The sequence below is a fragment of the Aplysia californica genome, unplaced genomic scaffold (genome assembly GCF_000002075.1).
Source record: "Aplysia californica isolate F4 #8 unplaced genomic scaffold, AplCal3.0 scaffold00311, whole genome shotgun sequence".
NCBI lineage: Eukaryota > Metazoa > Mollusca > Gastropoda > Aplysiida > Aplysiidae > Aplysia > Aplysia californica.
The window spans coordinates 298,685-310,968 of record NW_004797581.1 but is presented as its reverse complement, the minus strand read 5'-3'; the positions used below and the strand labels follow the sequence as shown (position 1 = coordinate 310,968).

Below are 12,284 nucleotides of genomic sequence, written 5' to 3'. Positions count from 1 at the left end.
CAATGGACAGTAAATTGCATCAATAACTGCATATGGTATAATCTATACCTTGAAGGTGAGTGTAAAAAAAGACAAGGTAAAACCCTAAAGATTCACTTTCCAAGAATTAAAAAATTTTCTTATTGGTAGGATTTTTTTTTTTAATCTCTAGTTCCCAATACCAAAAAAAAAATATTACTTAAAATTATATCATCATCAACATTATCATCGTCGTAGGAGTAATAATAATGACATGATTAAAATAATAAATAACGGCTATCGGACATTACCTGCATCATGAACTTGACTGTTTCAATGAACTTTTTGAGCTTTGATATCTGGTAAAGGGCCCAGTTATCTTCATAAATGTTGAACCAGCCTTTCCTGACAGATATGAAGGACTTGCGTATGGCACTCTTCAATTTATTCAACCAGTTCTCTTTCAGATAATTGCCTGTCTGCAGAAAAAGAATAAGGCAGCAGTTGCATTTCCAAACAAACATCTATATGTCTCATCAAGTCTAATAATTATTGCACCTCATACAGTAGTGTATAATTTACATTCTCTGTAAAACATGCATATAATTATTGACTTTCATAAAGTTATCAGACTTACAGAAGCAAATTCTTAAAAATGACTCATAAAAAAATCAAAGTTAAAGACAATAATCACACAAAAAAAGTCTCCACATATAATTTAATAACAACTTTTAACCTACAATTTAGGTTTTGCAAAGACATATAACCCTAAGTGGCAAAATTGTAAAATAAGTACCCTGTCAAAATTTCAAGGAGCAGAAATACGGATGCCCAAAGAAAGGTTTCCTATACATTGAACATAAAATCTCAGAGTTGTTTTCCTCGACTTTATTTTGTGTGTAATGATCATATGACCTAAAAACATTGGAGGGAAATCAATTTCATTTGAACAATATTGGCAACACAGCATACATACTGTGAAAAGATTTGCTCATTAAAAATGAACAATCATCATAAAATATTGTAACTGAATGGGCAATCGAGAGTGAGATAGTTCCAAATTTTTTTCTAAAAAAGGAGGGGAAAAAAAGAAGAAAAAAGCACAGAAACATGTTTTAACAGACTACCCTTACCACCACTGTTGCCTGAGTTTGCAAGTATCCGAAGTCTTGAATTTTAAAAAGTTTGGTGACTTTGAAGTTTAACAAACTCATGTTGGCCACATTGTTGCATTCAGTCCTCACAAGGACCATTGCCTCAATGCTTTCTGCCATCGTGTAGATTGACGAGTACGAAAAACTGTCACTCTGACTTTGGTAGGGATATGCTGGAACATCTGGACACTTTGCTGCAAAAGAATCAAAGAACAAATGTGGAAGAAAAAAAAATCACTCTATATTTTCTGCAGCTTATTGTGCAACAGTCAAATTATGTGTAATGTGCTTTCGAATGGGGAACGGGAAAGAGGCTGTACATTGGAAGACTAGTCAAAGGTCTGTGGCCTGATGCAGTTGATCAAGCAGGCCATGGCATTGTGAACAAGTACATGTCATCAAAGATCAAACAAACAAACAAAGAAACTAACAACTGATAAAGAAAACTCTGTCCAAAAACCCATCGTCTCTGGCTCTGGGCCACATGGACAATCTTTCCAATTAAGTGAAAAGGGAATTTGTGTATCATCGATGTGTGACTCTAAGTGCATATCCGCCAAATTAGGTCAAGAATTTAAAAAAAAAAAATTATGTTATTAACAACCCTAATTATAATTGTTGATACTATAATACATAAAAAGAACATTCTACAACAAGTTTCAGCAGTTCTGGGAGATAACAAGAAAGAAATTACATTTTTTAAATTCAAAGCAGGTGCTTGACCAAATTTGGCGAATACACTTTAAAATTCGGACACCAACAACAAATCTTTTACCCTCTTTAAGTCTGAATAATCAAAGACAACAATCAAAGAACGCTTTCTTTGAGATTCAACATAATCAAAATGTGAGGCATCGGGGTGAAATCAGGCACTCGTCAAAATAATGAAATCAAAGAAATCGGCATTTTGGGGGGCAGATGGGCAATTTTCTTTTTTTGGCTCAACACATTTATGTCCATTCAAAAACACATTTCTGTGTGGATTTTATTGAAAAACATTGATTAAAGGCACAAAAAAAGTAAATTTTCATTTCAAAAGACTCTCAGGCTATGGAAGTTACCAAACTTTGGCAGCCATTTTCTCGCTAATTTTACCTCATAAACCAGGCGACCCTGACCTACTTTAATCGCAAATATCTCGACTTCTATTCATGAATATTTTTTTCACCAAAAGAAAGGTTAATGATCAGGCTTTAACGCGACACTTTAGCCGCGCCGCCCCCCACGGCTCGGCGTAGCGAATGAGTTAAGATGATATCAATAACCCTATTTGCCCAAAAATTGATGAGCGCCTGATTCCACCACGTCGTGAGACAAATACCTTTTAATAAGTTTAAATTACGGGACATTCCAAAGATCGAAGCCCCATCTTGGCAGCAGGAAATGTTGCTCAGTTGACCAAATGTTTGTCAAACATGAGGGACATTGTCTGTCGCCTTGTGATGAGGAGGTAAATACAAGCCACAAGGAAAAACAGCGGGTCTACTATGGAAATAAGACTTCGGTATTGCCGCAATGCTATGTAGTAGTAGTAGTAGTAGTATAGGGTTTTACGGCGCTCGCAACTGCTAAGGTCACATGAGTGCGCGAAACACAAGTTGTTTACTTTCGCAAAAGTTCACAGCACGGTTGGTTAGCTTTCAGCCTTTAAAATGTTAAAATGTTTAAAAATCAGTGTAGATATATATAAATTTTCGATCTAAAACAATTTTTCAAGTAACATAAAATTTTTAAATAGTATCAATTTCACTCTACAACTCGCCATAAAGGCCAATTCAAAATTCAGCTGGGAACAACGATGGAAAAAATGTCTTGCAATTTCTTGCATTTATAGTATCTCCTTCGGATCTCTCCAAAGTCCAGACATTCGGTTAAGATGTGTCTAATGGTAAAATATGTGTTGCATCCGACACAGAACGGCATCTCATCTCCTTGTAGGAGGTATTTGTGGGTCAGGGCCGTGTGTGCGATGCGCAATCGAGTAAAAATGACTTCGTCTCTTCTGGAGAGGTCCGAAGGATTTCGCTGTTCTAGTTTGGGTTTTATTTCATTTATTGTTTTTCTGCTTTTCCCAGTGGCTCTCCCACAGACTGGAGGTGTACTTTTTGACTTTATTTCTAAAGTCAGTCTGTGGGAGAGTGTTTGTCCTTGATCCCAGCAGAACGGATGAAGCTTTCTTCGCCAGGTCGTCTACCTGCTCGTTTCCTCGGATGCCCACATGGCTAGGTATCCATGCGAACATGATGTTTTTTCCTGTTTCGGAGAGTGTATGAATTTTCTGTTGTAGCCTAACTATTTTTGGATGTAAGAGTGTGTAGTTTGTAAGTGAGGTGATGCAAGACAGAGAGTCAGAAAGGATAAGGAAAGATTTGTTAGGAGAATTTTCTACGGAGTCTAGTGCCATGTCAATGGCACTGGCCTCCGCAGAGAAAATGGAGGCTTCAGGATGGAGTCTCCTCTGGCGAGTACTGTTGGAAGAGAGGGCTGCGGCGCCCACTTCATTGTCTTTTTTGGAGCCGTCTGTGAAGATGAGCTCCGCACCTGGGTATTTATCTATTAGTTTTCTGTATTCTGCTTTAAAAGTTTTGGTGTTTGTGCTTTGTTTGTTGTGTGTGGTCAGCTGTAAATCTACTTTTGCCTTGGTGAGGTGTCACGGAGGGAGGTTGGGGAAAAGAATTTGTTGGATGTCTTGTTTGGAAAAGTGTAAGTTTTTGAGGTCCTCAAGGATTCTGAGGCCGAAGGGTTTGGTTTGATGAGTTTTTCGTTGTTTTGGAATTTGTTTATGGTTTCTGGATTTGTTTTAAAAATGCTGTTGTGCAATGCTATTGTCAAAAGTATAATATCTTTGAAAAAAAAAAATGCTTAAAATTACTCACAGTACATTGGAGCTGGTTTCTCATACTCAATGGGAACTGTGACAAATGCAAAGGTAGCAGGGTCATCACTCACAGCTTTGTCGAGAACAAATTTGTTCATAACCCTGCAGTAGTCTAAGGTGATCTCTTTTTTCACCTTTTCAGTGGCTTCTTTTATCCTGAATTTTAAAAAGTATTGTAAGAAAGTATTCATATTATATGGACAGTCACTCAATACAAACACACTGAAGTTATATTAGCAGTTTTTAAAAAAAGACAAAAGAGGTAGGTTGAAGGACTTCAGGCATCTCCCATACTAATATGATACCTATTTCCTTACTCATTGCAGTATCTATTTGCCTATTGCTTCATTTCCTTCTTCCTTCACTGTTGGCAGGACATTAAGCATGAATTGATTCAAAGTATCGAGTGATTCAAATGAATAATTATTGCAACATGCTTTAAAAAGTCATTTTCAATAATTCAAGATATAGGGCCTACCGTCAGGTAACTTACCTTCATGATAAAATATGCAAATGATGTTTAATTCAATTGTTTTCACACATGTCAAAAATGTGAAATAAGAGAGGTTTAACACCCTAACAACACTTAACTTATGATGGACTTATCTATGAGGTGGACATAATATGTCACACAGAGAAAATAAAAACTAGACCTTCAAAACAAGATGTGAGGTCTGTCACGACATTTGATATCTTTTGATCATTGCCCTGGGAACTATAGCAGCTTGAAAATAATGTAACAGACTGTGGTGAACATTTTTTTAAATATGAATTCCTCTTGGAACCATTTTACAACCACATTTAGATTCCCTTCAAAATCAGGGAAACCAATTTGTAATCTCTGCCAGAAAAGAAAGAAAGAAAGAAAGATAAATGTTAGTCATTGCATACTAAAGTAAAACCTCGTTTCATACTTCTTATACTTTGCAAGTCCTGGTGTGCTGTGAGCTCTTCTCTCAATGGAGGCAAAGTTCTCAGGACTCAGATCTCCAAGGCCATCCATTGGCATGCAATCAATGTACAGAGTGTAGCGCAGTTCTGCTTCGCACCGACGGCGAGCCTGGTATGCAAACGCTACACGATCAGCAAAAATTCGTGGATCCTCAGCTCTGAACATGACTCGCCATCTTTCAATCCAAAACTGATTACGATGAATTATTCGTTTTCCAGTGACTGGGTCAATGGACCCATTTATAACTGTTTCTCCGTCTGGGTTAACGATGCGACAGTTCTCATCTACTCTCTGCACAAAATACAGATTTGTATTATGACAATAGTCCAGAACGCCAGCATCAAACCAGTCATATTCAATGCTTGGGTCTGTAGGATCCTCTGTGGATACAAAAGAAGTGAAAAAGTTATCACAGTTCTTTTTACTTCCCAATCAAAACATTTACTAATTATGATTGAAGGGTAAAAATATACCTAAAACGTCACTTTTACCAAACTCACATCAAATTATAGCTTATTCCGTTCTGAGAGAAAAATTAAGTCGCATTTTTTATAAATGTTGTCCCCCTTATACTTTCAGCTTATTTACATGTAGTTGCCCAATTGGAAACCAATTTTTTCATGTTGAAAACTTCACAGCTGAAGTACAATATGAGGAGAGAACTGAAAGGAGAAGTGATGGTGGGACAGGACTAGCATGTCACACAATTAAGAATTCCAAAAAATGAAATAGGAGGAATAGATTTTGCAGAAAGTTGACAAAAGACATAGGGCATTAGTATGCAAGAAGGTTCCTGTGAAGTACAGTCAAATTCATAACTCTACCACTCAAATTACAAATTCAAAGTTTTCCAAAAAAATTGTCCAAGTAAACATCAACATTCATTTGTAAACAGTTATTGAAAAAGCTCATGGTAAACGAATCGCTTTGACACAAGCCATGTACTTACTGTCACCATCCTCATCCTTTACTGGCAAAAGACAAAGGCTTGGAATTGGATGCCTTGCCATTGTCATATCGCCCAGCTTCATCCAATCTTTGGGGGTGCGACAATCAAATTCTATATTGTCAAAAATGTGCAAGGGTAAATATGGTGGAAAAGGAGCTGGGTCACTTGGATCCATCATCAATATGATGTTGAGATTTTTGTGTTGTTTTGGCATGAGAAGCTCTGTCTTGACACCTCGTTCTTTCAACAGCAAAGGCAAGTCAAGACGGGCAAATAAACGTCTCAGCCTGAAAAAGAGTGGTAAAGGTGAAAGGCATTCACAGGATATACCAATATCGTGAGTCTGATTGAAGGGCCCAAACAAACTGTTGGATAGTACTTAAGAAAAATTAATTCATATATATCATACTGGGGGAAATCCACACATTTTCCCTTTCCCCCCAAAATGCCTAGAAAAAAAATTGACGAAAAAATTCCAGTCCAAGTCTAATTTGGACACGGTAACTTTTACAGTATTATCATAATACGGAGACTTCAGGTCCCGTTCAACTTGCCCATAGATACCAGTTGCCTGCAAAAGGTATCAACAAAAAATATAAAAACAGTTTCAACAATAGCCAATGCTGCATGATAGAAAAGACATAGCAACATTTACAACCTGACGGAGCTTTACTTTTACACTATAAATATTTTTTTATAGCAATGCTTTCAAATTTTACGTTAATAAAGGTTCAGAGAAGTAAAATTGAGGTATACATACAGATACTAACACTCCAGAAAAAAGGCCTATAGTGTAGACATTACAATTTGTACCAAAAATATTCACAAAATGATATGCCATGATGCCCAAAACCAGCCGACTAAGGTCAGTTTTCAGTGGACGTAAAGACTGATTGCAGAGGTGCCCCCCCACCCTCAAACCATCTGTGACAAGTTTGACCTCCAAAGAAACTCAAGTAAGGGGACGATAAGTTCACACTGTTTATTCGGTCTATCAAATGGTCAGAAAGGAAAATATTGACGTACCTTTCTAATTCAATTTTCCTGGGTCTCTCCCCAGGTTTGTGGTTTGTGGGCAGCTGTACTTTTGGCTCAAAGGCTGAGGTAGGGAAGTCCTGACGAAGTGAGAACAAATAGGTTATTAAGAGAAAATTACATAGTGCCAAAGGATCACAGTAGTATACTTAACAAAATAATTGACAGTATTGATACAAATATTCTGTCAAAATAAAAAACACTGAACAACAAACGTGCCTTACACTTCTGTCTTCCTGTGAGTGTCATAACACCACAAATTGTAGGTCAACAAAGAAAGTACAATATATACAACTTGAAACATAACAGTCCCGTATCAACCTTGTCAGTTTTGATTGAATACTGTTGAAGCGTTAATAAGTTGTCAACTTACCACTCCACTGGCACAACTTTCCCCTGATTTCCGCTGCAGAAAAAAAATATATTGGTTTTTTTTTTTAATTCATCAAAATTCTTAAATGAAAGTTCTTCTTTCAAACATATACAATCTTTGTCATTTAGTTCCCAGTTGCAAAAATGCCACATTATCCAAAGAGACAAGGGTTCTTCAGAAACTACATAATTTTTACTCAATCCATCTTCCGGGGGCTTAAATCCCTAGTTCAACCCTTAGATCTCTCAACTGGTCAAACATTCCTGGTGCAGTGAATATGCACAGTAAGAGGCACGAGCAATCATCTCTTAATTTTCAGGAAATGTATTACATTCAGAGCCCCCCAGTGTTTTGCACAAATGATATGACATTCACTAAACACATTTATGACAAAAGAGTTATAGAGGGAGGTGTGACTAAGTTAGAAGTAGACTGAAACCTTCTCACTCCAATAATTGAGACCAACGGCAACTACTGTTCACATGAATAATCTCAAATGATAGAGTAGAGTGGTATATTAGGCTATTAGTAAATAAAATGAATGCATGAATTCCACAAGTATAAAAACCACACAATTTAAGGAGCACTTACGCTAAAATTTTAATTGGTTTGGTGATTTAAAACAGATATGTTAAGAGATAAATTTTAGCTTTTGTATGGGTAGGATGGTCAAATGGCTTGTAAGTCCAAAATTAGGCTGTTGAACTATTTTGTCAGTGAAGTGTGCTTTCCATCAATGACAGATGGTCAAACATTGCGTCCATATAGAAGACGCTTGACGCAATTTTTTAAAATTTGACCCTAGCGCTAACTTAGCACTTGTACATATTGAGAAAATGATCTGAACAATCTACTATATATCAGTCCACCGGGTACATGGTTAAATCCAGATATCAATTATAAAACTGGGACATCCCCTTTTTTATAAGAAAAGACATATTTTTACAATTCTCCAGCAAAAGAAATAAATAACTATATTTTGATCCAACAATATGAACATTTTGAGACAAAATGCAAGATATCGATTCTTCAGATAGAGACTGGTTTAAGAAAATAATTTCATTGTCAGGCTATGTCACAATTCGCAAAAAAAAAGCATCAATTACTAGGGTACTGTCCTTTATAGAGGGATCAATCATGCTTTGTGGTGAAAAAAAAAGAAAGAAATTTTGAAAATTGTCTCATCTTGCCAAGTAGCCTACTGTTGTCAGAATTTCAGGCACACTTCATTTATATGAATTTCATCGTCTTGTTTTGTCACAACACTGATCAAACTTTAGTACCTTTTTGACAAAAACACCAGTGTCTGGTCCATAGACTTGTTTCTGCAACTGTTTATTAACATCCTCAGAGGCATACTGGAGAGCATCAGCTGTTAATCGATAGAACAGAATAACAGAATTTTATCATACTTTTAACAGTGGTTCAAAAGTTAGAATTAAAACATAGTCAAAATAGCCAGAGTCCTATACAGAGGCAAAATACAGAATCACGGATCAAACAAATATCAAAATATTTCACTCTTCAAATTTGCTACAAAAATATGCCACTGCATTCATATTTATGTATACGCGTACTGGATATATGCCGAAGAGCACTACAAGCATAGGGAGCCCAAGTTTACCTATGTATGTTGTAAATTTCTGTCAAGAAAAAAATATTAGTTTACTTTGCTAAATGTAGATAGCGGCCCCGGTCAGTGAACCAAAACATTGCTTTCATGGTTCCGTCCATTTTGAAGACCCTTCATCATACAGCATTTAGAGGACTGTTTTAGTTAATTAAAAGAATGCCACTAGGCACTGTGTAAAGCCGTGGTTCTAAACCAAGAGGTTCGGTGAGTTCAGTCTCAGGGGTTAAACAAATGTCAAGACACACGACTACCTCGCGAGTTTCAGTGAATGTACGTATTACACTTACGGGACTTAGTATCTCTAACATGGTTAAGAACCACTGGTGTAGAGCAAACTCTAAAGCTAATTTTTTTTTTTTTTTACATAGTAGAGGGTTTTACGGCGCTCACAACTGCATAGGGTCATATGACCGCCAAGGGGTGGGTGTCAACAGAGAAGTCTTTACAGGGAATCAGACTTAGACTGCTCACCTCTCTAGCTTCAACAGCACAAGGTCTGCTTCGACTATCAAGGCACCCAAAATAGCAGGTCACAAGGGAGAGAGAAACATACAAAAGAAGTAGAGGAAAATGACAATAGTAAGGATCAGGAAAGAAAAAGCAGCAGTTCCCTGTTGTAGATCAAGCACAGTTATAAGCGTGATATGAGTCAGCCCATTTACAATTCTACTATGCTTGGGAATGGCCTAAAGACAATTCAGTCAGTGGCACTGCCCCGAGGGGTATCTAAAGCTAAGAAAGTTTTAGGCCACACAGATTTAAAGAAGAGGAAAGCCAGTCACAATTTTTTCATTGAATGCTTTGAAAGCATTTTCAAAATCTTATAACTCAACTCAATAAAATCAGCAGTGTCAAAAACTTTTATTGGGTAAGGAGCCAAAACATTTTGGGATCTTGGCAATAAAATTTCAAGCACTGATGATTATGAGAACAACAGTTTTTAAAGATAAGTGAAGTCAAGACCATGCAGTCTCTTAATGATGTCATAATTGCCCCTTATAATCTTAGGTAATCCTCCGCAATCATCACAAAGAAACAGGTTATTTAAATGTTTGTCATATATTCCCCTATTTATTCCTCAAAAACTATAAATATCACCTCTAGGAACATGCTTTTCTGTTTTTACGTTCCATAGAGTTGGTTGTGCAGTGCTTGGTCCAACTTGCAAGTCCTAGTTGTAAAAGAACAACACATATGTTAGGAAGTCTGTATGACTGAACTCATGATAAAGCAAACACTGTGAAAACATGAGAGGTCTGTTAGGTTGGTGCCAGGTATACAATCTGAAGCAACAATTAACAAAAACTGCTTATTTTTTATTAAGGTAACCAATAATTACTTTTCTAATGCATAAATTCAACTACTGGCTCTTAGCAACCGCCCCCCCGCCCCCCAAAAAAAAACCCCAATGAATCCTCAGTCTCAAAGTTTTAGCTTTCACAAAATGTGCAGACAATAACAGCCCATAAAACTGTCTAAGGCCGAAAATATACTAGCTCAGCCCACCTGGTGTCTGCAAATAGAGGGCAACAGAAGGACGCAAAAGCATAATTATTAATATACTGCACTCGCTATTCTGTCACCTTCTGGTATATTGGCCTCTTTTGATAAAATGGCCCTGTCTAGGAAACAACGATAGGCACTGCTGTTGTATTTGCGAAAAAAAATGGCGCAGTAGACACTGCTCAGTACTGATTCATTTTATAAACAGATTAAGAAACAAATGTGGTGAATATTATTACTTAATGTCATGACAAAGTTGCTACATGATACTCAAAAGTTTGAAGAGTATTTTCAAACGCACCTATCAACATTAGCTACTTAATACACATGTGCTCACTAAACTTGCTGATAGTGGGGAAAAAAAAAAAAAGCCTACAAATATGTTGAAAATCACAAATCCATGGCACTCCAGGGGCTTTTGGGTATGCTGAGCTCAAATCTAACCTTAAAAATGCAATTTGATGCAATTTTTAACATTTTAGATTTAATTTTTTCTGTCCCAGCTGAGGCAATGATTCATTTCCTGTCTAGGATCGGCCATTGTGACGGATAGAAAGCTGCGTGTGACAATTAATTTAGGCTGTCTCAAGACAACATCTACAAGCTGGACTTGGTATAATCGGCCCATCCGTCAACTCTTTGTTTTATTAGTTACCTCGTCACACACCGCATTTTGTCCGTCGGTTTGTTGTCTTCAAACCCGCCTCACTATATTTTTAGCTTCAGGCTGCCACCCATTGTTGAGGAGAAAAGTAGCTGTCTTAGATGGCGTCGGTGGCCTAGTGGTTAGGCTCTCGGACTCACAACCGTAAGGTCATGGGTTCGAATCCCGTCAGGGGCCCGACGTTGAGTCCTTGGGAAAGGCACTTTGCACAAATTTTCCTCACTTCACGCAGGTGGAAATGGGTACCCGGCTATAGACAGTGAACGATCTAGTCAGTTCGATAGTGCTTGAGCGCGTGAAATCCGCAGCTTGCACTGTAAGCTTCCGCGGAAGCCGAGAATGTTTCTGAGTGTTCTCAGAGGGTCTGCTGGGGTAATAATGGTTGTAAAGCGCATAAAGCATGCTCTTGAGCATGGATATGCGCTATATAAATGCAATTATTACTCTTTGTCATTGGATAGGTGGACGTTTCACATTGCCATTATCATGTGAATAAAATAACACGAGGGGGGAAATGGGAAGCAGACATTTGTACAGGTGATTGTCTTATACAGATGGCCATTAAAGCAGGTTCGGCTGTAGGCTGTATGTGTTCTGTTAAGAACCAATAGTGATCATTAATTGAACTCCTACAATTTAAAGACATCATCTATCTGGAGAATGAAGTGAGAAAGAATAGAATAACAGTAACAGTTATCCTTTTAATTTCAGTTTCAGTTTGAGTTTTACAGCACTTGCAATACAGTTATGTCAGCATAGGTCTAAGTGCTGATGGTTAGGGGTATTACCTGAGAGTAACATAAAAAGAAAAGGAGGAGAGATTATGACAATAAGATGTCTGAGGGGAAAGAAGGAGCAAATCACATCAGAATGTCTACCAACCAATCACCAACAGTTACCTCAAACTCCCCCAAATTTGCCTCAGTTGTGATAAGATCAGAGTAGTATCCTCTTCGCTGAATAGAAGGGTAGATTTTGTCTTTACTTCGGAGCTTTTTCAACAAGACAGATCTCTTCTTGTCTGCTGCAAAGTATCGGGAGCGCTTCCCTCCTTCATAATACGCCATCTGAAGCAACAGGTCCAAAACAAAGAAAATACATGCAGAAGAAAATACACAGTAATATTGAGACCTGAAAATCGGTTCGCTCTGTGCATGTTTCGCTATGTGTGTGTTAGTGTTAGAC

General features: G+C 37.4%; 2 protein-coding genes across 2 annotated transcripts in view; both read right to left on the bottom strand.

Moving 5' to 3' along the window:
- Window positions 1-4,198, bottom strand: part of LOC101852702 (dynein heavy chain 1, axonemal) — a 94,278-nt gene extending 90,080 nt beyond the window's left edge. The window contains exons 1-3 of the mRNA XM_005102067.3: window positions 3,989-4,198; window positions 1,092-1,306; window positions 270-437 (exon numbers count right to left, since the gene is read on the bottom strand). Coding sequence (XP_005102124.3) covers window positions 270-437; window positions 1,092-1,306; window positions 3,989-4,181 — 576 coding nt within the window. The 5' untranslated portion in view covers window positions 4,182-4,198. The remainder of the gene's footprint in view (window positions 1-269; window positions 438-1,091; window positions 1,307-3,988) is intronic.
- Window positions 4,199-4,862: 664 nt separating this feature from the next.
- Window positions 4,863-12,166, bottom strand: LOC118477947 (dynein heavy chain 1, axonemal-like; the record flags this gene model as incomplete). Its single annotated transcript, XM_035970712.1, is given in 7 exon segments — window positions 4,863-5,322; window positions 5,892-6,178; window positions 6,918-7,006; window positions 7,300-7,332; window positions 8,583-8,671; window positions 10,031-10,103; window positions 11,999-12,166. Coding segments are annotated over 7 exon segments (1,191 nt in total). The 3' UTR covers window positions 4,863-4,870.
- Between the last annotated feature and the right edge of the window lie 118 nt (window positions 12,167-12,284).